This window comes from Phocoena sinus, chromosome 1, assembly GCF_008692025.1.
Source record: "Phocoena sinus isolate mPhoSin1 chromosome 1, mPhoSin1.pri, whole genome shotgun sequence".
NCBI classification, from domain to species: Eukaryota; Metazoa; Chordata; class Mammalia; order Artiodactyla; family Phocoenidae; genus Phocoena; species Phocoena sinus.
In genome coordinates, this window is record NC_045763.1 from 35,849,821 (window position 1) to 35,875,206 (window position 25,386).

Genomic DNA, 25,386 nt, shown 5'->3' on the forward strand with positions numbered 1-25,386 from the left:
AAATCCTGAAGATTTACTCCTATGTTTTCTTCTAACAGTTTTATAGTTTTAGCTCTTACATTTAGGTCTATGACCCATTTTGAGTTAGTTTTTGCATATGGCATCAGACAAGAGTCTAAATTCATATTTTTGCATGTGGGTATCCAATTGTCCTAGAACCATTTGTTGAAAAGACAATCCTTTCCCCCATCGAATTATCTTGGCACCTTTGTCAAAATCAATTGACCATAAATGTAAGGGTTAATTTCTGGGCTCTCAAGTCTGTTCCATTGATTTGTAGGTCTATCCTTATGCCAATATCACACTGTCTTGTTTACTGTCCTTGTTTTGGGTTTCTTCTTTTTTTCCAGCCTCTTCATATACTTCAATTTTATTTAACTGGGAGAATAGGCCAACCCCCTTCTCTTTCCCCAGATTGATATTAGCTCTTGGCAAGAATATAATTGAGGCATCCTAAAATCAAGCCATCAAATTCTCGCCTGTGAAAATCACTGAGAAATCATTAAAGGGACTATGACCATATTCTTATTCAAACAAATCCCAATGGGGATCAAGAAAGGCACAGACATTCTAGCCTTGCCACAATAATCGGATTTACTGATTCCCAGGGCAAAGGGAAGACACGATGCTAATTATGAGGCTGTTTAGGAATTATTTCCTTTCTCAATATGGTTTCAGAATGTACTAGACCTAAGAAGTAAAATCTTTGAGCTATGGGTATGAATGTATTTGTTTAGCAACTTCAGTATGTAAGGAAACCAGTACGGATAATGAATATTGAAAAGAATATTTTCATTTTATTTATTTTTGGGGCTGTGTTGGGTCTTCATTGCTGTGCACGGGCTTCTCCCTAGTTGTGGCGAGTGGGGGCTACTCTTCGTTGTGGTGCACGGACTTATCATTGCAGTGGCTTCTCTTGTTGCGGAGCACAGGCTCTAGGCGCACGGGCTTCAGTAGCTGTGGCACGTGGGTTCTAGAGCGCAGGCTCAGTAGTTGTGGTGCATGGGCTGAGTTGCTTTGTGGCATGTGGGATCTTCCTGGACCAGGGCCCTTGAAGAAAAGAAACCCACCTTAAAGAATGGGAATTAGAATGCCAAAGCCCTTCCCCACAAGAATAATCTTTGGGAGGAGGTATCAATTTGAGCATTACTGATCAACTTGATGAAGTCTGCAGATATGACTCAGGAGTTATCTTGGGGAACTGAATGGGGGAAGGGAAGAGATCCAGGGAGTTACACCCCCATCCTGGTGGGGAAGGAAGGGATTTTCTCAGCTGCAAGGGAGAGCTGATGAAGGATGCAGTTTAGAGAAAACCTGTGTAAAGGAGGGCAGGAGAGTGAAGTTAGCATTTGATTTTTTTTTCTTTTTCCTTTTTTTTTGGGGGGGGGGGCTGTGCCACGCGGCATGCGGGATCTTAGTTCCTGGACCAGGGATAGAACCCCCATCCACTGCAGTGGAAGCACGGAGTTTTCTTAACCAGTGGATGGCCAGGGAAGTCCAGCATTTGATTCCTGAGATACTTTTCTCTCTGGTCTCAGGGAAACTCCTAGTTATTACCCAGCTGTAATTGTAATTCTTTTAAGCTGCCCTTCCCTGCATTAGAGCAGGTCACATATGGCAACTCAGCCTCATGTAACGGTGCCGTGGTGAAGGGGCAGGGGGCTTGCTCCACCTCCCACCTCTTTGTTGAGGTTCAAGGGGAGGAAGCAAAGTGTTCTTGAGTTATCTACATCCCAGGCTCCAGGTGGTGACTACTAGCATTATGAGATGTGATCCCCTGCAGAGCCTAGAAGAACATTTAAAACGGTGCACCAGCTTCTAATGGAACAACTCAAGGGAGGTCTAAGACTGAACCTTCTACTTGTCTGTTTATGTTAGATGAAACCTCTGAAGGGGGGATTGGGGAGAGGGGAACTTCTATGTAACTTTTTGTTTTGTTTTGTTTTTTTGCAGTATGCGGGCCTCTCACTGTCGTGGCCTCTCCTGTTGCGGAGCACAGGCTCCAGACGCGCAGGCTCAGCGGCCATGGTTCACGGGCCCAGCCGCTCCGCGGCATGTGGGATCTTCCCGGACAGGGGCACGAACCCGCGTCCGCTGCATCGGCAGGCAGACTCTCAACCACTGCGCCACCAGGGAAGCCCTATGTAACATTTTTAAATGTATTCATTTATTCACAAGTATAAGAGAGTCCTACTATGTACCAAGCATCTTATATTACATGTTTTTAATGTCACCCAAGCCCTTTCAGAAAGAAGGTAGAGTAGAGAAAGAGGAAAAAGCACTCAATAAATCTTGGTTGAATCAATGAATTTCAAGAGCCAGATGGCGTGAACCTTAAATGAGCAGGAATTTTTCTGAGAGGCTGAAGGAATATGATCTGGGAGTGGCTTTTGTGAGAGGGAAGGCTCTGCCCCCGCCTCTTTACTCTGCACTTGTGGAGAATGGCAGCTTCCCTGGAGATAGTTGCTGGGTCCTCAGTGAGGCAGGAATTGGAGGAAGGACTTCTGAAGAGGCTGAGGGTATACAGAGGGCTACAGGGAAAGGCTGGGGAGGGAGCAGTGAAAAGTTGGATGAGGGGGGGACGAAGTGCAGAAGGAGGTTGATGAATGATGAAGCTGGCTCTCATTCAGACAGTAGCTGAGGATTACCAGGATATGGGACCCAGTGGGATTAGCTTTTAAATGGTCCTCCAAACCGATGCTTTTAGAGGCTTGATTATGCTAATTCTAATAATCATCAAATACCTTCTATTTTCAAGAACCTGTGATGTGACGCGCAGATGAAGCTCTTTACAAACACAATTTTATGTCAGTTTTACAACGCTGCAAAGTAAGTAGTATCCCCTTTTTACAGAAGAGGAAAGTGAGGCTTAGGCAGAGAAGTAATTTGCCCAAGACCAGATAGCTAGTAAGTGCCACAGGTATAATTCAGACCAGGTCTGTATGTCTCCAAATGCTGGCCTGCCCCGCAACTGGTCTGTCCTGACTGGGGCCAGTTCAGCCTGGGACATCCAGTGTCATTGGCAGCTTGTGGGGAGCCCCTGGAAACATGGAGGTGTCCATGATATACACCTGTGCAGCTCCAAGCCCCTGGTCAGAAGCCCCCACTACACTTACTTTTTTTATATTTATTTATTTATTTGGCTGCACCGGGTCTTAGATGCGGCACGTGGGACCTTAGTTGCCACGTGCGGGATCTTCTTTGCGGCATGCGGGATCTTTAGTTGTGGCATGCGAACTCTTAGTTATGGCATGTCGTATCTAGTTCCCTGACCAGGGATCAAACCCGGGTCCCCTGCCTTGGGAGCACAGAGCCTTAGCCACTGGACCACCAGGGAAGTCCCCCACGACGCTTATGAATCCCAATGCCCACATGGCCTGGAACCCCCATGGACTCCACCCACCTCCCACACAGGGTGAGGGGCTCAGAGAGATATGTATGTAATATAATTATATATGGAAGAAACAGGACACAGTAAGAATGTGTAACAAACAACCCTGACCGACATCAGGGAAGGTTGCCCCAAGGAAATGATGCTTGAGCGAAAAGTGAAGAGTGAATTAAAAAGTGAAGTGATGGAGTAGAAAAGTCTTCTAGAAAGAATGTGCAAAGGCCTGGTGGTTGGGATGGGTGGGGTCACATATGTGTGTTTGAGGAATTGAAAGGAAGCCAGTGCAGCTGGAGGGCACTGAGCAGTGGGGAGCGGGGAGCCTGATGCTGGACTGGTGCTGGAGGCAAGGGGAGGGCGTTTAGTACTTGTTAATGGGTTGGCTTTTTATCCCAGGAGCAATGGGAAGTCATTAGAAGGTTTTGAAAGGGGAGTGAGTGACGTGATAAGACTGGATAAGGACGGGGCAGACACAGTAGGATCAATTAGGAGCCGCTGTAGGAATCCAGGTAAGAGGTAACAGGAGATTAGAGAGATGCTTTGGAGGTAAAATTAACAGGATTTGGTGATGGTTCCTAAGATTCTGGCTTGCCTGTTAGATGGACAATGGTACCATCCACTGAGAAAGAGAACGCTGGGAAGGTGAGAGAATGAGGACCACGAGTTAGGTCTCAGATGTGTTGCGGTTGAGGTCCTCTGAGAAATGGAGGTGGAGATGATGAAGCCATTGGCTAGGCTCCCGCTGGTCTGGAGCTTAGACAGGAAGTTCTCCAGGCTGGAGACATAAAGGTGTGAATCAGCAGCAGATGAACGGTAACTGAAGCTATAGCATGGATAAGATCACCAGGGAGGGTCCACAGTGAGAGGGGGAAAGGCCTAGGAATGGGCTTGAGGAACACCAGCATTTAAGGGAGGAGCGTGACCCTGCAAAGAAGACTGAGAAGGAGACCAAGGAGTTAAGAGACAAACCAGGAGGGTACGGTGTCAAGGGAGTCAAAGAAGCTAATGTTTTAGGAGTTGAATAATCAGGAGGTCTAATAAGATGAATACTGGGAAAGATGCCCATCCAGTTTTGAGACATGGAGGTCCTAGCTCAAATATCATGTTTGGGGGAAGTTGTGGAAGATGAAAGCAATATAAGACTGAATGTTGGAGTGGACAGGAGTGCCCAACGGCCAACAGTGGGGGAGGGAGCCAGGGTTAAGGTTGCAGGGGCAGGTTGGTGGGAAGGAGAGCTCAGAGAGGGAGAGGATAATGGATAGAGAAGCCGCAGGGGCTAGGGAGTCAAGGATGGGCAGCAGCCCTGGCCTGAGATAGGAGGAGGGGTACTTCCTCTGAGGCAGCAGAAGAGGGGGCAGGTGTAGGGAGATGTGTGACTGAGTTAGTAGGAAACTGGGTGGTGGGGGCGGGGGTGCGCAGGTTTCTGTCTGTGGCTTTAATCCTGTAAAGGAGCAGTCGAGGTCACATCTGCCAGCAAGGAGGAAATGGGCTGGTTGGAGGCTTAAAGAGAAAACGGCGAAGGTTGAAAACAGCCACTGCAGAGAAGGGGTTCCAAGCTGACGGGAGAAATATGTCGAGGGCCCATATGCAGTCAGCAGCTATGATTTATGGGAACATCACTCTGACCTGTGGAGTTCCTTGGCTGTTTGAGCACAGCACAAGAATGCAGACAGGAGGGCTCATCCGGCGCTGGGGGCTTGCCAGACAGATATGATCAAAAGGCAGAGAGGCAGAGGGGCTCGGGGTATTGACGAGAGTGTTATCAAAATGTTAAGCCTTGAAATCCAGGTGGGACAAGAAGAAAAGCAATGGAAGGAGAGAGCAGATGCATTAGGAGAACACAGAGAGGTCCACGGTGGAGAGGTCTGAGGAGACCCAACAGTTATCTCATCTTGAGGTCACCTGAGCAGGTGGTGCAGTGAGGGACGGGACGAGGCCCAGCAGGTGATGGTGTGAACAGGTGACCCAGTGGCCTGCAGATGGGGATTCGACAAGGAGGTCAGGAGCTGGTCTGTGTGTGCTGACACTGAAGGGACTGAAGTAGCAAAGGCCACTGAGAGGTCCACTAAGCTGCAAACAGGCAAGGTCGTTGGATTGGGCAAAAGGGAGGTGAATAGTCATCATGTCAAGAGCAATTTCAGAGGGGTGTTGGTCCCGAAAGCTGTGTCATAGTGGACTGAGTGTGTACAGGGGACGGGACGGGGGAGGCTCCCTGTGTCAACAGCTCTTGGGTTTGCTGTGAAGGAGAACAGAGAAACGCTCCATCTCTCCCACTCTGGACAGGCCGGTGGGGTCCAGGGAGGGGACTTTTTAGGATGGGAGAGACTCGAGCATGACTGCAAGTCGATGGGAATGGTACAGTAAAGAGGAGGCAGGTGGGGTCAGCCCCTGCCGTGGCAGGGCACATCTCAGGAGGGAGAGAGAGAGGAAGGAGTAGATGGGGTGGATTTGTGGATTTGATAGTGGGGGATGGAGATGTCCTCCCCGTTAGCCTCTGTTTTCTCAGAGAAGCTTGAGGGGAAGTCATAGGCAGAGTGTTCTATTGAGACATTAACTCCTATCTCATTCACACCCCCCGCCCCCCACATAGTGACTCACCAGGAAGGAGTGAAAGGCATTAGCATTCTAGGGTCTGGGCCTTTTTCCTCCCACTCCACACCTGAGATGGTACACAGACTGTTTTGCGGTGCTGGCGTCTGAGTTCTTTCTGACGGGCTGAGAGGGAGAACATCACCGCGTCTTAGGGAGTTGATTCTCCATCATGGAAGAGACGGGCAGGAGGACGGGCATTCCCCGTCCCACCCTGGCATGCACCCCTCTCCCCCCAGGAAAATGGCTGTGTGTGACTGCAAACGCCAAGGTCTAAGGGCTGCAACTTTGAGGGTCTACGGAGAGACCCCCATAAAGAGCCAGGGATGGGGGAGTGGCCCTGAAGGTGGGGGACAAATAGTGGGAGGCCCACAGCAGGGACGACTGATGTCTGCAATGGCAGCGCCGGCCTGAAATAGACCTCAGCCTTTCTCTGCAAAGAGGAGCACAGACTGAGCAAATTTGGGGCTGTGCAAGCCCCTGGCGTTCTTGGACCATTGGAGGGGAGGTGAAGGAGAGCTGTGAGTGATATGGAATTCTCACAGATCTGCTGGGCCAGGGACTCAAGCTGAATTTAATTTGATTTAGACCAACTAAGAGATGACTAAGGGTTGTATTTACGTCATGAGTTTGAGCAGTGTCCAGTGGGCCTGGGACCTGGACACAGGGTAAACAGTGAGTGGGAGCTGACATCTGGCTCTCCCCTCACCCTGCCCCCTGGGGCTGGAGCCCAACAGACACAGATCTACCATGTGGTAGCACTCGGCCTTCACAGATGAGCACAAGGCCCTCCCTCCCCGCTAGGCCCAGGAGCAGAGCAGCGGGTCGAGTCCACATGGACCCCGAGCTCAGAGTTTGGCCGTCTGGACAGAGCCGTGGCTCCTCTCTTTCCACGGCTCTCAGGCATTCACAGGCCCAGCCACCTGAGGCTCTTGTCTGTGTGGCCCTAGGGCCTGGGCCTCTGGTCCCTTTACTTCGGCCTTGTGTCCAGTTCCAGGTGCTGGGCATGCTGAGATCTGGGCAGCCTGCTTGCAGCCAATCGCACGCCCCACCTCAGCAAACACCTGACCACACGTGGTACTGAAAGGTGGGTGAGCAGGGGGTTAGAGACCAATGGCTTGAGATTCTGAGAACCCTCTGTCCCTGTGAGGGTTGAAGCAGGAGGCTGGTTGGCCCAGCAGTGAGTGGGTCTGCTGACTTCAGCTATAGGAGTGTAAGGCCCCTAGCCCACGGGCCTTCCAAGTATTTAGGTCACAGATTAGGCAGTGCTGGACAGAGGGAACTAGGCTGCCAGAGCTGCAGACCCACTGAGGCCCAGGCTGCAGGCACACAGGTCAGCAAACACCACAAGCCCCTCTCAGGGCATGCCAGGCCAACAGAAGCCCCAGGTGTGGATGAGCTCTGAGGCTTGGTCAGGAAGCTTTCCCCACCTGGTCACTTATGTCTGATGGTCCCTGAGCACAGAAGAGGAAAAGCTATCTTTTTATTCCTTTAACAAATATGTACTGAGCACCTTTGGTGTATCAGGGCCCAGTACTGGCCCTGGGATATGGCAGTGGACAAGGCAGGCTCATCCCTCCTGCCCTGCCCTCAAGGAACCCACAACCTATAAGGTGTGGGGCCTGGGGGGACAGACACAGATACTGATGGTGGTGACACCCAGTGTTTAGAGTTTGGGCAGGCAAGCCCTCAACTCAGCCAGGGGTTAGAGGTGGCTCCCTGGAGGAAGTGATGGTTCTAAATAGGTACCATTGGTTCCAGGGTACTGACACTACTCAACACAGAGTAAGTCTTAAGGGGCGTTTTTTATGACTTATGTGTGAGAGACTTTATGACCAACTTGATTTTGTGTGAACCAAAACCCAAAAGTCAGAAGCTCTCTGCCTCTGTCTCTCTCCCATCTCTTCCCCTCCCCCCCTCTTTCTCGCTCCATCCCCGACTCCTGCCCATCTCCCTCTGGGACGATCTCTAGTCCCTTTTTACATTTCAAGATTTGCAGGCTGCATTAGATGAGGGCGCAGGAGGGAAGATGCCCTGTTTCTGGCCCAGTGACTGAGTGAATGAGGTGTTGCTGCCTGAGATGGGACTGCTGGAGGCCAGCAGATCTGGGGCAGGAGAGAGGGTGAATTCAGTTTACCTGACGAACATCCGGGGAGTGATCTAGAGAAGACTCTTGGATATATGGGTCCTGAGCTCAGAAGAAAGGCCCACGCTGGAGACAGAGATTTGGAAGTCATCAGCATTTGGTTGGTGGTGGTAGAGATGGTCCAAGGGACAGGAGGCAGAGGGGAAGAAGGGACGGCCTAGGATAGACCTCGGGAGGAGCAGGAGATGGTTAAAGAGGTTGAGAAACGGTAGCCAGGGAGGAGAGTGTAGGCCATTGAAGCCAAGAGGAACTGTTTTCACGAGTCAGCAATGAGCAGGTATCACTGGCCAAAAAGCATACTTTTTTAAATTTAGAAGAATCCCACCCCCCGAAAGCCTAAACCCACTCCAATACTGAAAAACGGGCCAAAACGTCTAAAGATGCACAAAACTTGCAATGCCTCCTCCACAGTACACCAAAATTACCAATGGATAAAAAAACCACGGACTAGGAATGTTCATTTTTGATCCGTTTGTCATCCGGAATCCGGATCTAATTGTTTGCCCAGAATCACTGGAGCCAGTCCCATCCCCTTCTCACGCACCAGGGGGCGCACACGCACCGTTTCTAAATCCAAGTCCAGGGCAAATGCAGGCAGTGAATTAGGTGATAACCAGAACTTGACCCCTCAGCCCAGATCCCTAGGCCCCCATCTCTACCCCTCCCCTGCACATTACACTATGATCCCCAAGTCCAGATGCCTCAACAATTCCCAAACTTTCTCACCTAACCTCCAGACTCACAGTGGTATCACAGAGACTCCATAGATCAGAGATCCCATAGGGGTCCTCATCTTACCTAGAGCAGTAGGGGTAGGCACCCCGTCTTTCATGAGGGGGGCAGGCAGGAGACAGCTGGTGTGGCACAGACTGGACGATACGTCTGGGGCCAGAGGCTTTGGTGCCAAGGTGTGGCTCTTGGTTTGGAGCTCACCAAGTTCCTGAGTTAGGACTTGGAATAAATCTTCAGGTAAGTTATTGGTTTAGCCCAGAAATTTATAGGGTCAGCATCTGAGTTTGATATGAGGAGTCAGAAACTCAGTACTGAGGTTTATATCAGGCTTGGGGGACATTATCAAGTCCTGAACTCAGGGGCCAACTCACAACGTGACTCAGGTTCACAGTTGGAATTGGTGTAGATATTGAGGTGTTGGCCAGGCTCTGGGGTTGACATCGGGTCAGAGAAGTAGAGAGTGAGTATGGGGATTGAGTGGATTTGTGTGGAGTTTCTGCAAAGCCATTCTCATAAATCTTGGGTTCCAAGATTACCATTAGAGGTGAGTCAATGTAGGGTCTTAAATGGGCCCCCATATGGATGAGGTTTGAGGTATTTGTATTAGGGTCCTTTTCTGGTGACTCAATCCCAGTTCAGAAAGGGTGTTGGTGTTGACCTGGGATTAGGACTGCAGTATTAGAGGTTTATGTAAGGCTTGGGGTTCAGAAAAGAGTGCTGGGGTCCATAAGAAGGGAGCCATTGGACTTTACGGTTCATACAGGGATCAGGGCTCAGCGTTGGTACTGGGGTCCATTTAAGGACCAGGGTTGGTGATGGGGTCACTATCAAGTAGAGGTGATAAAGGGGTTTAGAGTCAGAATTGGTATTTGAGGTCAATATAGGGGTTCGGATTGAAATTATTACTTGAGCCAATTTCGGGGCACATTTAGGGGTTTGGACTTACTATTGAGTTTGGGGGTGGGTCTGGTCTCAGTATCAGGTTCACATCGAGGGAATGGGATCCTAGAGTAGTATCAGGTTCATATTTGGATAGGGAGCCTCTAACTGGATCCGGACTTCGTATGGGAGTTTGGGTCTGTCCATGCTCATTTTGGGGTTCCGGCTCGGTACTGGAGCCCGCGTCGGTTTAGGCTCGGGGTTGGGTTGAGGCCTCGTCGGGCCTACGCGTCTCAGCAGCTCTACGAGCGAGAGTGCACGAGGGGAGGGGCGGCGCCGGGGACGCGCACGGCAGGGGCAGGGGCGCGGGCGCGGGCGCGCGGCTGGAGCTGGCGCGGGAGCGACGGGAGCGGTGGCGGCGGCGGCGGCAGAGGCGGCGGCTCCGGCTCCGGCTCCGGCTCCAGCTCGGGTGGCTGTGGCGGGAGTAGGATTCGGTGGCGGCGGCGGCGGCAGAAGAGGAGCGGGAGCAGCGGCCCCAGCGGCTTGGGGGGGACATGCGGACCGACGGCCCCTGGATAGGCGGTGAGTGACCCCCGGGCCCCCTTCCAGTCCCCTCCGCATCCGTCCTTTCCCACTCCCCCGCCCTCTCTCCGCGTCCGCCGAACGGAGCTGGGGGCGGTCCCGGGGGGCTGGGGGTGCCGATTAGGCCGGGCCGCGCCCCCACCTGCCGCGCCCGCAGCCTCGGCTAAGCCTCCCCCCAAGCCCGGCGGCTCCTCCCCGCGTTACCCCGCGGCAGACGCGCCCCCCCCACCCCGCCGCCGGCTGGCTAGCTCCCCGCCGCCCCTCGCCGCCTTTCCCTTCCTACCCCTTTCCCCCTCCCTCCCGCCGCACCTGAGCCGCAGCCCGCGCCCCCCCACCCAGCGCAAAGTTTCCCTTTTGCATCCGTGCTTCCCTTCCTGGGTCCCGCCTCGTCTCCCCCTACTACCGGCGCGGACGCGCTCCGGGGGCGGCCCTCGACCTCCCTCAGCCACCCCAGCTCCGGGCGGGTCCAGGCCGCGCCCCCGCCTCACAGGCGCCCCCTCCCAGCCGGCGGGGGATCCGCAGCCGCCGCGCCCCCGTCTCGCTCGCTGCTCGGGCGCACGTGCGGTCCCGGGGTGCGCGGGGCGTGAGTTTGGAATCCCCACCCCGCGGGGTCGCCGGCGTGGGCTGGGGAGGGAGGGGCCGGGCTGGGCTGTCCCCGCCCCCACCCGGGTGCCACGACCCGAAGGCCCTGGAGCGATCTGTCCCGTGAGGACGTGTCCACTCGGACCCGCTCCGGAAAGTTCACTCAGTCGCCGCCCCGCGTCCCGTCCCGTCCTGGTGTGTGCCGCGGTCCTCATCGCTGGCCCACGATCCTGTCTCAGCTTCTTTCTCCGTTTCCCTCCGTGTGTCGGTGTGTCTCTGTGCCCTTCCACGTCTCTGTATCTCTGTCTCCCTGTGTCACGGCCTCCCAGCCTTATCCCCACCACCCCCCCCCCCCCCCCCCCGCCCCAGTAATCCCGGAGTCTCTCAGCTGGCTGCGACTCTCTCGGGGTCTCCCTGTTCTCTCTCCCTGGGTCTCTGTGTTCTTTCTCCCGGCTCTCTGTGCTCTTTGCCAGGTCTCTGTGTTCTCTCCCCGGGTCTCTCTGTGCTCTCCCCGGGTGTCTTTTCTCTCTTCCCAGGTCTCTCTGTGCTCCCTCCCCCATCCCTGGGCCTCCCTTCCCGGGTCTCTGTCGTGTCTCTCGTTGGTCTCTTGGTGTCTCTGTCTCCCACTGACTGGAGTCTCTGCCGCCCCTCTGCTGGCTGGCCTCCTCACCGTTTCTCTGGAATGCTGCCCCTCTGGTTCTTCCACCCAGGGTGGGGGAGGGGCTAGTTTTTCTTCCGTTTCCAACACCCCCCCACCCCCAGTGCAGGGCCCCGAGTTGGAGCAGGTTGGTGGGTGGGAGCCTGGTACCTGTCTGAGCTGTGAAAAGGAAGGGAGGCTGCTGGCAGGAGGGGAGGGAGGAGGTGGTCGTCCTCTGGATTCCCCTGGGGGCAGCGGGGCAGGCCTGGGAGGATGGACTGCTGCGTGCTGGTGATGAAGGCTCCACTTCGGCTCCTGAGCAGATGGGGGCAGGGATCCAGAGTGACCTGGTGCGGGATCTGGCCAGAGAATCCCGAGAAGTGCGTTGGGGTGTGAGGCCTGGAGAAGGATCAACGGCTGATGCTTCCAGGGGGATCCTCAATGGTGAGGGATCCCCTGAGAAGGAAGGAGATCTGCTAAGGGATCCTTTGAGAGGCATGAGGGATCCATTGGGATCCAGAGCAGGGTTCTGTCAGAAAATCTCGGGAAATTCTATGCTTGGCTCCTTATCAGCACCTGCTTCAGGAGGCAGGAAAATCCCCGTTTTTCACTGATTATATGAATGAGCCCAGGGCTTCAAGAAGAAGCAGGTGTACCTCCCCAGGCGCAGCCTTCCACATCCGCAGCCCCAGGCCCAGGCCACACACTCACAGCCCTCTCATTTCCACACTCAGCTCACCCTCCCACCCCTCACCCCCACTCCACATCCACTTGTCTCCTGAGTGCCCTCACACTTGCACACTTGGGCCTGCATGGCAGCCAGAGCTCAGAAATCTGCTGTGCTTGCACACCCATTTACCGGTCTGTGTGCTTGCGTGTGCTCTCACTGCACCCCTATGCACAGTCCAGGGAGGGTGCGTGCACACTTGCAGTCTCATGCATTCTTTTCTTTTTTTTTTTAATACGTTTATTTATTTATTTTTGGCTGCGTTGGGTCTTCGTTGCTGTGCGCGGGCTTTCTCTAGTTGTGGCGAGTGGGGGCTACTCTTCGTTGCGGTGCGTGGGCTTCTCCTTGTGGTGGCTTCTCTTGTTGTGGAGCACGGGTTCTAGGCGTGCGGGCTTCAGTAGCTGTGGCGCGCGGGCTTCAGTAGCTGTGGCGCACGGGCTCAGTAGTTGTGGCGCACGGGCTTAGTTGCTCCACGGCATGTGGGATCGTCCCGGACCAGGGCTCAAACTCATGTCCCCTGCATTGGCAGGCGGATTCTTAACCACTGTGCCACCAGGGAATCGTGTGCACACACTTTCTCGCACATTTTTGCTTGCTCAGAGACATTTGAAATGTCTCTGTAGTTCTGTGTTCTTTTCCACTTGCTCTTCCTCTTCCCTTTTTTATTTCCTTTAACAAGGAAGTTGTTTTCATACAATTCCTTCCTCCCTCCTTCCGCCTGCAGCTCCTGGCCTCCTCTCCTGTCAACCTTGTGCATGTAGTGAGGGTGGGTGTGGTGTCCAGGGCTTCTAGGAGAGGAGGCTGGATTTGGGTGCTGGTGAACCGGTTGGGGTGGGGGGGTGGGGCGGTTGCTGTAAGAGTAGACTCGCTACTTTTCTTGGGAATTGTTACTGATGTGTAGCAAAATGCTGGCCTTGGCTGTCTGCGCTCCCTCCACTCTTTCTCCCATCAGTCCTAACTGTAGGAGTCCAGTACTGAGGGCCCTTAGTCAGAGGGAGATGGGGCCCAGACCTCTTCCTACAGAGGCTGTGACACATACTACAGCCCCTTCATTTTCCAGTTTGAGAACTTGAGGAGATCCCTTCCTCCCTGAGTCTCAGTTTCACCCCCCGTAAAATGGGAGAGGTAATCCAACCCTGGCCAGTTCCCAAGGCTGTCGTGAGAATCTAAGGGGACTGTGTGGCAGTGTATCAGCAGCAGTGGCGGTCGCTTCCCATGTGACTGACACTGCCGTGTTCTTGGGCCAAGCTTGCAGCCAGGGCCCTGCCCTTGAGGAGCTTATGGTCCCGGAGGGAACAGATTGCATCATGGGAAGGCAGAGCAATTCAGTAACCTCTTATTGATTGCCGAGTGTGTGCCAGACTTTGGTCTAGGCACTTTCAGCCAGGCTGCCGTGCTTCCTGTGGAACTAACAACTGTGTAGAAGAGGCAGCCCACCCCTTAGGAGCTGCTGAGGTTGAGCTCAGCAACAGCTCACCTAAAGCAGCCGCAATTCTGAGCTGAGGTTACAAGATTGGGGGAGTTCACCACGAGGCAGGGGAGAGTTCAGAGGTCAAGGAGAGATGAGTCTCAAAGAAGACCAAGAAAACGGGCTATCTGAATTGCGTTTTGAGGGATGAATAGGAGTTTTCCAATTGAAGAAAGGGCACTCTAGGCAGTATGACTAAACACTCAGAGATCTTATCACTAGTGGCATGTTCAGAGATACGGCAAATCACAGAGGATCTCTGTTGCCCTGTTAAGTTACTGTAACTTTACTGTGAGAACACAAAAGGGAGATATCAAAGAATTAAAGCTTGAGGGGGTGTGTGTGTGTGTGTGTGTGTGTGTGTGTGTGTGTGTGTGTGTGTGTGTGGTGTGGAACGTGCTATGATCAGATTCATGCTTCTGGAAGAGGATTCTGTGGCTACGGGAAGTAAATGGAGACAGGATACCCAGTGAGGAGAAGGGTACAAGTAAGTCAGGTGAGAGAGAATTGTGGCTTGGTAGCATGGAGCCATTTAGAAGGCACATTTATTAGGGCAGGATGATTTATTGGATGTGGGGGTGAGGAAGAGGAAGGGGTCCAGGTTCCTGGGAGTGAGTGGGTGAGGCCTTTACTGAGCCGGGGACTTGAGGATGAGAGGTAGATTTGGGGCACAGATAATGAATGAGCTCAGGGTTGGACATGTTATTTTTGAGATGCTTGGAGCATTTGAGGGTCGGGTGGGGGACTTTTAGGAGGTGGTTGTGTGTGAGGATCTGGAGTTGGGGAGAGAGGTCTGCGCCAGAGGAAGGATGGAGAGTTATACGAGAGGGTGTAGAGCTGTGTTCAAGAGAAGACAGCCTCAGTGGTGAGGAGCGCAGACTCTAGTTTCAGACCGCTGGGTTCAACGCCGCTTAATAGCAGCGTGACCTGAAGCAAGAGGCTTAACATCTCTAAATCAGTTTTCCCACTTGTCAGGTGGGTATAACAGAATTCCGTGTCTCACAGGGTTGTTGTGAGGACTGAAGTTAATGTGCAGAAGGTTCTTAGAATAGGGCCTGGCATCTGATAGGCACTGCCGTCTCAGTGTTAGCCGTTGTTATTGTAATAATCCTCAAAGAGCGAGGTGCAAACCCATCCCCATCAGAATCTCAGTGGGAGCGGCTTTCAAAACTAGACATTGCTAAGGTTTGGACACCTGCTCACCTCAAGTAGCTGCGATTCTGAGCTTGGTTAGCTGGCTAACCTAACCTAAGTGCCCAGCCCTCAGCCCTCATGTCATCGCTGGGATTGTGTGTGTTGCTCAGGTGTATTTGACCTTCAGGTGGGCTGGTGTGAGAAGACTAGAGGATGAAGCCCTGGGGAAGAGACCCCGCATTGGGAGTGGGTGGAAGGGGATTCTGAGAAGGAGCAGCTTTGTTGTGTTGGGTTCCCTGTCCCCCCCTACCCACCCTGGGCCCTGGGCCCTCTAGTGGGGTGTCTGCCTCTGAGGTCCGGATGCACCCAGACTCTGTGTCCGCAACCTCCAGATCTGAGAACAATGGTTTGGGCTCCTCGGCAGTGTTTTAGCTGTTTCTGGGGACTGTTCTGGTGCAGCTACCAGGGCTGCCTGGGGGCTGCTCTAGAGGGGCGTCCGTGCTCCTCTAGATTTCAGCTTACTCCTCGTCCCGCTGTCAGGCCAGGTTCCAGGCTTGGCAAATGATGGAGAGCCCTGCCAGGGGCCAGCTCCGGCTTGGTGCCAAGGCCTGCTTACCTGATCTTGGTCATGGCTGCCAACCTCACCCCTTATGAGGCCTTTGTGGGTGCCAAGCAGTGATTCCTAACTTGGGTCCGGTACCGGTCAGGCCGTTCATGAGTAGCTTTCTGGTTGGTCTCCTGGGCACACCCGGCAGCCCTGATTGTTGCTGTGTCTGGGGTGCTTCTGGGAGCTGCTGCTGGTGACTCTGACAGGTGGTTCTGATTGCCCTCCTGGGTTATTTGGGACACTGGTGGTTCCAGGTGCTGATCTGGCTCTTCTAGAATCCTCTTTGTGCTGTAGGGTCTTTCCAGGTGCAGGGTTCTGTGCCTATTATGTCTGTTCCCTGACCCACCTCCAGGCCATCTGGGGCACATCCCTCTATCCAGGTGTGGCTTCTGCTCAGCTTGGGTCCAGGTGCCAAGCCCAGTGCTCCTGGTGTGGCCTCAGGCGTGGCAGGAGGGCAACTGGCTTGGGGGACCCTCCCCCTTCTCTACCTCAGACTCTGCCCCTCTGCCCCAGGGTCCCTGAGCAACGGTAGAGCTGACAGCCTCACATCTGGCCCTGTGAGGCCCCGGCAGGCGTCGCCGGACAAACGGGCCTTTGAGTTTGGGACACGGAAGCTGGTTTGTCTGGCCAGACCCGCCCGGCAGCCTGTGTGCTGGGAGTGGGGAGGCCACAGGGAACTTTGCGGAGAAGCTGGGGGGCTGGGAGGCGGAAGCCAGCGGCCATCCTGAGGCCTGGGTTGTGAGCTGTGGGGGGAGGGGTGATGGAGGCCGGGGAGGGTGTGGGCTGCAGGGTCAGCGCGGGTGGTCGTGGGTTGGCCAGGCCTGTCCGGGCCATGCTCAGGCACGAGGACCTCCCCTGTGTTGCAGACGCGGTCGGTCTCAAGCGAGGCTGGTTCCCAGGTGCCAGGTGAGAGGGTGTGGGTGTGTCCGACCCCTGCCCCGACTCAGGACGGGGCCCACGCTGGTGGGAGCTCAGTAATTGTCCTGGAAGGAAGGTGCCGGGCTCTGTCGCCCTGCGTGTGCCAGCGGAGGAGGCGTCCGGTGGCACACCTTCATTTTAAAGATTATAGAGCAGCAGAGAGGCAAAAATAAATATTGCGTGTGAAGCTTCTTTGAAGGCTGCGCGGGTGTGGCGCGGTCCCCCCAGGCTGGGCTGTTTTCTGCGAGCTCATTTGCGCGTTCGTCTGCTCAGTCAGCACACCTTGATGGAGCACCTACTGTGTGCCGGCGCTCTGCTGGGTGCTGGGGACACGGAGGTGAGCCGGCACGCGCTGAGCTTACGGTTGTGACTCAGCGGCCACTCGGCAGTTGTGTAAATAACTAGATCATATCAATCACGTCGTGGTCACCACTCCAAGGCAAGGTCCAGGCGTGTAGTCCAGGACATCCTGGAAAATGCTGTTGGCTCTGAGATCCGAGGGGTCACTGGCTAGAAGAGGTGAGGAGTGCGGTCCAGGCAGTGGCATAGGGCCCGGGCAAGGCTGAGAGACTGCATGAGGATGGCACATTTGAGGACCAGAAGAGGAAGTTTTCGGGCAGGCCGGCTGGCTGGCTGGCTGGTGAGAGGGAGCGTGGCCAGGTTGGGCTGCAGAGGTGGGTGGCGCCGACTGCCGTGCTGGAGGGTGGTGCTGAGGAGTTTGGACACAAGTTTTTCTGCTGACGTCAGGGACTTGGTCTGTGTTGTTCACGGCTATATGCAGGGTGCCTGGCAGAAAGCCTGGCACGTAGTAGGTGCTCAGGAGTATGGAAGAAGTGAGTAAATGAAGTGAAGAGATGGGCATTTTTCTAAATGGGGCTCGTCCTGCAGGAACAGTTCCATAACCTGCTTTTTCTTCCCCCTTTGTAAACAGCAAATTTTGAACATCTTTCTGTGTCAATACCTGCTCTGCTGTAATGAAATTCTTAACGTTTCCTTATCCTTTTCTCTCTTTCCAGGAAGGAGCGGAGGCCCCAGTGCCCTGCCCTCAGTGCTGGTTGTCCAAGAGTGACGGGCGTGAGCAGTCAGAGCCCTGGTGAGTGTCCCCCAGGTTGTGGCCGGGCAGGGGTGCCGAGGGCCAGGCCAAGAAGCTTGGATTTTTTTTTTTTTTTTTTTTTTTTTTTTTATGCGTTACGCGGGCCTCTCACTGTTGTGGCCTCTCCCGTTGCGGAGGACAGGCTCCGGACGCGCAGGCTCAGCGGCCATGGCTCACGGGCCCAGCCGCTCCGCGGCATGTGGGATCCTCCCAGACCGGGGCACGAACCCGTGTCCCCTGCATCGGCAGGCGGACTCTCAACCACTGCGCCACCAGGGAAGCCCTTTTTTTTTTTTTAATTTATTTTATTTTATTTATTTATTTTTGGCTGCGTTGGGTCTTCGTTGCTGTGCGCAGGCTTTTCTCTGGTTGCCGCGTCTTTGTTGCGGTGCGCAGGCTTCTCATTGCAGTGGCTTCTGTTAAGGAGCACGGGCTCTAGGCGTGCAAGCTTCAGTAGTTGTGCAGCGCTCAGGCTTTAGTTGTGTGGCACGCAGGCTTAGTAGTTCCGTGACATGTGGGATCTTCCCAGACCAGCGCTCGAACCCGTGTCCCGTGCAGTGGCAGGCGGATTCTTAACCACTGCACTACCAGGGAAGCCCGAAGCTTGGATTTTGACTTAGGCCGGTGGAGAGCTGTGGAAGGGTTGTCACTAGGGGCGTGACGTGAGCCAGTGTGCGTGTGGCAGAGAGGTGATGGAGGCCTGGACCAGGAAGGCGGTGATGGAGGTGGAGAGAAGGGATTTGAGTGTTATTTAGGGAAGCCAAGTAGACAGGACGTGGTGAAGGGTTGAATGTGGGGCGTGAGGGAGGGGAGGTGTCGAGGATGGCTCCCGGGTTTCTGGCCAGAGTGGGTGACGGAGGTGGGTGGGGAATGATATACAGCTCGTGAGCTGCTGTAGGTGTGAAATAGGCTTCCGGGTAACATTCTAGGACTTACACCAGGATCTCTATGCTTCCCATTCACCATGTTTCTGTAGAAAAGACTGTTCCGTTCAACTGTAGGTTGCGGTAGAAAGAGCAAGGTACTCACAGGATCTGGGCCCATCCTTCTTTGTCTCTTTGAGGTCCACTTCTTTCTCTCTGCTAGAAGCACAGAACGTGTGGGTTGGAGTTACAGGGAATGAGGTTGGGGAGTTAGGTTGGAGTCAGAGTGTGCTGGGCCTTGGTTGTCAGGCTAAAGACTGTAGACTCTCCTGAGGGTGGTGTGAAGGCACTGAGGGTTCTTAAGCAGAGAAGCAACGTCCACACATTCATCTACCTGTTGCCCATTCGCTTGTTCATTCATGAAACATTATCTGCATGTCTCCTGGGGGATAAAGAAGCAAACAGAGCTGAGGGGCTTGATCAGATATGCATTTTTGTAAGCTGAAAGGGGGCCTTTGTTTGTTTGCAGGATGGGCTGGAAGGGAGTGACCAGGGGCAGGAAGCCCACCGGAGACATGGGCGCTGATGACGTCTTCCTAACACGGCAGTGGTTGGGGTGGAGCCAGGGCAGATTCAAACATATTGACCAGTGACATACGTGCGATGAGGAAAAGGGAGAATTTGAGGAGGCCTGGCTGGCTTGGGTGGTTGATCATGGTGGTGCTTGTCACGGAGATGGGGACCTGGAGAAGGAGTGGGATTGGGGAGGATGCGTTCTGGTTGGGCCATCCTCTGTAAGCTCCTTGAAGACAGAGCCCATGACTGTCTTGTTCATCACCCTGCCTTCTGGCTCAGGGCCCAGTAGGGCCCACTGGACAGTTCTGCATGATGGCTGGCGAAGAGGGCTGTGGAAGAGATGGGTCTGGTCTGGGCGTGGAAGGGAAATGAGCATGTGTTGGGTATCTGCTGGGGGCCAGACCCCGTGCATGGTGAGGTGAGCTATGGGGCTATGTCCAAGGTGCGGCAGGAAGGCTGCGTCACAGGTTGGAAAGGTCAGATGGGGAGGGTGGGTGTGGAGATACCTTTCACCTGGCTGTCCTCAGATGATGAGTCTGACCTTCCTGGGAGCCCAGTCTCACCATAAAAGGTGCCTGAAATTGGAGCCCTCTGTCCTCTGGGGAGGCCACTTGCTGATGGCCTGTTGAAGGGGTAGGGGTGGGGTGTGCTGTACGGCCCAGCTCTGGAGGCAAGACTGACTTGGAGGGGGAGGGGAAGGCGCTGTGAGATCCCGAGGCCTAGGTACGGCTAATATATGTCAAGCCTACCTGGGGTATTGGGGCCCAGGGTACCCATAGGGACTGAGTTCTGGGGCAGGGACCAGGGCAGCAGGCCTTAGGTGACATGGGCAAAGGATCTTGCCGTCTGCATCAGGGTTTCTCAACCTCAGTATTGTTGACATTTTGGACCAGATAACCCTTTGTTGTAGGGCCTGGCCCGTTATTGTAGGATGTCTAGCATCATCTCTCGCTTCTTCCTACTGTGCCTGTAGCACCTACTCCCCCATCCCCGTGGGACAGTCAGAACTGTCTCCAGACATCGCCTAATGTCCCATAGCAGGGCAGAATCACCCTGGGTCGAGAAGCACTGTTGCGCACCACTTCTTGCCGCCTTCACTGTGCTGTACAAGCCTGGGAAACTGGGGAGGGCCACGCAGGGAAGATTCACAGTGACAGGCCACGGGAGCTGAGTTCTGGTGGGTGAGTAGGTGGCTGAGGCCAGGACGAGGCATTCTTTACAACAGAGAGAAGAGTGGGTGCAGAGGCCTAGACGCAGCCACGTTGGTGAACATTAACCCAAGGGAGGCTCCACTCTCCAGAGGAAGGAGGCTGGACGGCTGGTGGCTTAGGGGTTTTAGCTGTAGGAAGGTGCCTCTGCTGGCTCCCTTGGTCTTCTGTCCCCAGAGCTAAGCCTCTGCTGGAGCTTGTGCCCCACCCCCAAGACTCTGGGATGCTCTTCCTAAGCTCCTCGTCCTCTTGCAGGGGAGACCAAAGAGCTGAGGGCTGCCAGAGGGTAAGTAAGGTCCCAGCTTCGAGAGGGAGGGAGGGTGGGCAGATCCTGGCTGTGCTCACAGACTCTGGCCAACTGGCTGGAGGAGCAAAGGCAGCCTGCCGCAGCCTCCCTTCCCAGAGCTGGGGTCACGGCTGAGACTGATTTATTCCCGTCGTAATCTGGTGGTTGGTTTGGTGAGAGTTGGAAACATGTTGGTTTTCCCTTCCCAAGTGTAACAAGCCCTGTTTCCGCTTCCCCGGCCACTGCTGCAGTGCCACGTGGTGAAGTGTCCGGGACGTGACAAAAGGGTTAGCTGCCCACCGGTTAGAAGATGAACAGCTCGGGGCTCTGCCTGCTCTCCCGCTCCTCTGCCCCAAGCGCTGGCCTCTCCCCTTCGTCGGCCGCTCCTTGGGGCCCCGGATACCCCTCCTTCTGCTGATGCCCATTTTGGGGCCCCAGCCTCCTGAGAGCCAGAGTCCTGGCCTGGGGAGGAAGCAGGGAGGAGGCTATAGGAACAGGTGGTATTTGGAGACTAATTAATATTTGTGAGTAATAACACGTGCCCAAGGGAAACAAATCAATTTGTGTTTTCATATTCATGAGGAGGCCTCAGAATGATCCCAGATGTTCTCCAGCCAGGGAACCACCCCCCGCATGTTTGGCGTCACATGGTCTCTCCTGGGGGGCCCCCCGCTGAGGCTGGCAGGGGTGGTTGGGTGGGCCGCATGGCGGTGACCTAGCCTCTGTGTAACAGGCCTTTCTGTGACGTTTGTATTCGAATCCTGTGGCTTGGTGTGGGGCCTGCTCCTTCCTTTTCCCTCAGAGCAGTGATTCCCAGGCTCTTCAGTTTCACAAACCAGTACAGTTTCCAAAAGTACTTGGGGGCCAGACATGGGGTTGGCAAAATTTTTTATCTTGCCAAGTAAGGACATTATAAAAAAAACAACAACTGGTATCTGCTATCACCATCACTTCCTACAAGAAAGGACATTTTAACACCAAGGACGTAATTTCAGAATAAAGGACAGCTCTTCCCAAGAAAGGGCAGTCGGCAGCTTTACACTGATGTAGCAAAGAAAAAGGGTATATTAAAACCATGCTGAGTGTAGAAAAATGACATTTGATGATATTGTACAATATCATTCAGCATGGAGCTGTTTTCCTGCCCGAGTGCGTCAGGTGGTAGAACCGATGGTCCGCGGTGCAATCCAGAGGCGAGCGAGTGTGCAAGTGCTCAGGCCGTATTTTCATCTCGGCTGTGGAGAGCCCAGACTCACCCAGCCGTGGGCGGAAGTGGACGCTCTGCCCTTAACGCTGTCGCACTGAATTCAGAAGGTTCTCAGCTACCCCAGCAAGGCTAGCGTCGGTCCACCTCCCTGCTCCCCTCCCGCCACCTCCCCACAGGTGACCCTGAGCACTCTGGGGTGGGGGCAGGGCCAGCGTCTAGACGGAGGCCAGACCCAGGAGCCAGGACTCCTCCTATGCGGGGCCCTGGAGCTGGGAGTGGCCTGTGCCGCCTGACACTGGGGCAGGCTGCGTGCCCAGAGTCTGGGGCGGAGGCAGCTTGCTCACACCAGGAGCTGGTGAGGGAGAGGCCCGGGCCCGGACAGCTCTGTGGTTGCCTGAGTAGTTCCCTGAGAACGTGTCCCTGTCTGTGTGTCCCCGCGTCTCCCCGTCTCTCTGGGTGTCCTCGTGTCCATGGACCGCCGGGAAGAGCTCTCGGGGAGGGAATGTCGTTGTTTTCAACTTCTTCACCTCTGTCTGTCCTACTTTCTGCATCTGAACAGTATCCTAGGCACTCCAGACCCAGATACACAGGAGGGCCCTGGGGTCCCCAAGTCACGGCCACTTGTTTTTGTTACAGTGGGGGTGGGGTTACCAGAGGCAAGCCCAGTTTCTCTGACGCCCGTGGGCAGAATCTCATCCACATGATGTCTGCTCTGGAATTAACACCCCCTTGATGGCTGTACCGGGGACTGACACCCCATGATGTGTATAACAGGGTTATTCCTCTATGATAACGTACCCCTATAACGTCCATCGGGCAGCTGCACCCCCATGATGTCTGTCTACACTCACATGATGTCTGGACAGGACTGCTACGCTTCCGTGATGCCTCTCCCTGGGAGTTGCACTGCCCTGATTACCGTACCAAGGCAGCTACAGGGGATTACGTCTCAGTGACCATTGTACTGGGGAGTTTCACCCCATGGTGACTGTGCTGTGCAGTTGTACCTCCCTAATGTCTCTTCTCTGTAGCTTCATCCCCTTTACGTCCATACCAGGGAGCTAGGTCCCCCATGGTGTGTGTTCCTGAGGGTCATGCCCCCATGTTGTCTGCACTGGGAGGAGGGTTCACACCCTGACTGCTTGTACCTGGGAGTGAAACCTCTGTGAATACTGTATTGTTGCACCCTGTGATGTCTGTACTAGTCCCCTCTGCCTCTGTCCTTTGGTATAACACACCGCTGATATGTGTACCAGGAGCTGCAGGATGGTTGTATCAAGGGGCCATACCCCCATGACACCCTGGCCAGGCAGTTCACCACCTGATGGCTGCTGGGAAGTTGAATTCTATTGTTGGTCGCACTGCTGCACGACAGTGCCGTGATGACAAAGCCCAGACAGACAGGGCCTTAGTGATGCATGTCCTCCGTCCCAAGTTGGCCGTATGGGGCATGGTGCTGGGGACTTCCTCTCTCCTGGTCTCGCCACACTGAGCGGAAGCCCAGGCATGGTGTAACTAGGGCTGGATGCCCACCATGCTGCTTCAGTGTGCTTGCTTTTGTTGCTTAGCCTGTCTCAGACTTTCGGTGAGATCTTGGGACAAGAGACATCTCCCACCCTTTCCCCTTTGTGTTCAGCCCCTACCTCACTTCACAGTTGTACCTGCTTTGTCCCAGCACCTTTGCTCACCTCCTGCCCTCTGATCTTATGACCTTCGACTGTCCCAGTTGAGACGGGTCTAATTTCCAGGGAGGAGCAGAGCCATCTTTGAGGCCAGCCTCTTCCTGTTCACCAGCCCTGTCACCTCCTTGCAAATATTCTTACCGTTGTGGGTTAGCAGGCACCTGGGTCTGATCCCCACCCTCCCACCAGAATCCGTAGGTACCACTGTGGGGCCCCCAGGTGTGTTCACCGTCACTCACTCCCCTTTTGCGCCCTGTTGTGTCTCCAGAGCATTAATGAGGGGCTTTGTGCACCAGCCCCTGGCCCAGAGCAAGGTGTAAGCAGAGCTGGTGGGCACTGGCACAGATCCCCAGAAGCCCCCTGAAAGGGAGCCATGGGAGAGAGACCCTTGGGAGCTCGCCACCGGGGCTGGAGAGTGATAGCAGTGTATGTGTACCGTATGGTGTGGCCATGCTGAGGGCTCCACATTGGTGCTGGGTGGAGTGGGCGGCGGGGGCACACCTAGCTGAGGAGCCCTGTAAGCAAAGGCCTGGGGGCATTCAGGCAATCCCAAATGGTCTTCCCCATGCCCAGGTTCCTGGCTCAGCCCGGATGGCAGTTGTGAGCAAGGGCACCCCACCCCTTGATGTGCTCTGGGCCACTGGGGCAAGGGCCGAGGAGGTGTGAGGTCGACTCTTAGGGTCCAGCACCCCCAGTCCTGGCCACTAGGGCCTCCCTGTGGTTTCCCTAGTGGCCAGGACTGGGAAGGTGCCATGGGAATTGGGTAGGATGAGGGTAACCAGGCGGGGCGGGTGCAACTTGTCCAGAGCATGTCCTGGTGAGCCCGGACAGGTTGTGGCTTTGGCTCCAAGCCTCTGATACCTGGATCTTGTCTGCCACGACCAAGGCTGTGCTCTGAGGCTTGTGCCCAGCCTGCGGGCTCTGCTGGGGAGAGGAGGGGCAACAGGAGACCCCAGGGACTCTGGAGTCCCTGGCCTCTGTGGGTCTGCTGACTACTCCGTCTCGGTCTTGCTTTGTTTGGTCTCTGTCTCCACCTGTGTGTCTCTGTGTCTCTGGGACCCCGTTTCCCTGTCCCAGTCCTCTTATGGAGGCAAGTTGGAAATTCTAGGTCTGCAACGGAACATCCCTATACATCCTCTGGTCTCAGTAGTCCCTGCCTCCTACTCGGGTTTAGAGAATGACCTGGGGGCCTCTTGTACCCTCTTCCTACAGTGTGACTGGTGGGTTATCCTTGGAGTCACTAGGGGATCGATAAGGAGCCTGGGTTTTCACAGGGGTCGGAAGGTCTGGGTGGTCATCGCACAGTCCAAGGGTTGGGTATCTGTTGAACTAGGCTCTGGGTGGTCAACGACGATGAGTGGCGGTCTTGGTGGTGAGTGGGGGCCAGGAGGTGGCATGTGGGCAATAAGATATTGGTGGGTACCAGCTAATTGGCTCTGCCCTTCTCTCTGTCACAGGTTGACTGTCCTGGACTGTAGCTGGCTGTGGTGCTGGAGCCCTGGATGGCCCCTGAGCCAGCCTCAGGGAGGACGATGGTGCCCCTCGTGCCCGCACTCGTGATGCTTGGTTTGGTGGCGGGTGCCCATGGCGACAGTAAGTCTGACCTCTCAAGGCATGGGATCTCCCAGATGGAAAGGTGCATTCCTCCCAGCAGGACTCTGGAAGTGGGGATGAGGCCAGTCACTAGGAGAGACAGGATGGCTAGATACACCTCCAGACCTTCTGTCCTAGAGAGACCCCCCCACTTGGAGACCACCCCCCTCCAAGTAATACTCCAGCCCCGTTCTTCCTTGGAGCATCCTGTGGAATCCCGCATGTCTCTTAAGGTGCTCCAGGGTGGGGGGTGCCTGAGTGTGACCCTGTTTATGGGGTGGAGGTGAGACATTTCCAGGATTCTTGTGGTCATTAGTGATGTGCTCAGGCATGCACTGTGTCCACCGCTGTGGACCTGTGCAGAAGGCACAGTGTGGGCCATGTCAGTGTTGGTGTGGGAATGGGGGGCTGCACGCAGGAACATGTATGGACATGTGAGTGGGATGCCAGAGGTGTCCACAGGTCCAGGGAAAGATGGGAAGGCGAGCC

General features: G+C 54.9%; 1 protein-coding gene and 1 long non-coding RNA gene across 5 annotated transcripts in view; one reads left to right on the forward strand and one right to left on the reverse strand.

Annotated features, from left to right (window-relative positions):
- Window positions 1-1,008: 1,008 nt before the first annotated feature.
- LOC116753076 lies at window positions 1,009-8,828 on the reverse strand. The gene is made up of 3 exons (XR_004349680.1): window positions 8,115-8,828; window positions 5,987-6,103; window positions 1,009-1,050 (listed from the first exon to the last, which is right to left on the reverse strand). It is a non-coding gene; the product is annotated as an uncharacterized LOC116753076 (long non-coding RNA).
- Window positions 8,829-10,150: 1,322 nt separating this feature from the next.
- The window catches only part of PTPRF (protein tyrosine phosphatase receptor type F), an 86,073-nt gene continuing 70,837 nt past the window's right edge, over window positions 10,151-25,386 (forward strand). For 3 of the 4 annotated variants that reach the window (XM_032630539.1, XM_032630530.1, XM_032630549.1), the window contains exons 1-3: window positions 10,152-10,316; window positions 17,406-17,482; window positions 24,762-24,897. In XM_032630539.1, the coding sequence (XP_032486430.1) occupies window positions 24,807-24,897 (91 nt within the window). In that variant the 5' untranslated portion in view covers window positions 10,152-10,316; window positions 17,406-17,482; window positions 24,762-24,806. Of the gene's footprint in view, window positions 10,317-17,405; window positions 17,483-24,761; window positions 24,898-25,386 lie in introns of all 4 variants that reach the window. The other variant, XM_032630521.1, reaches the window with a different exon arrangement.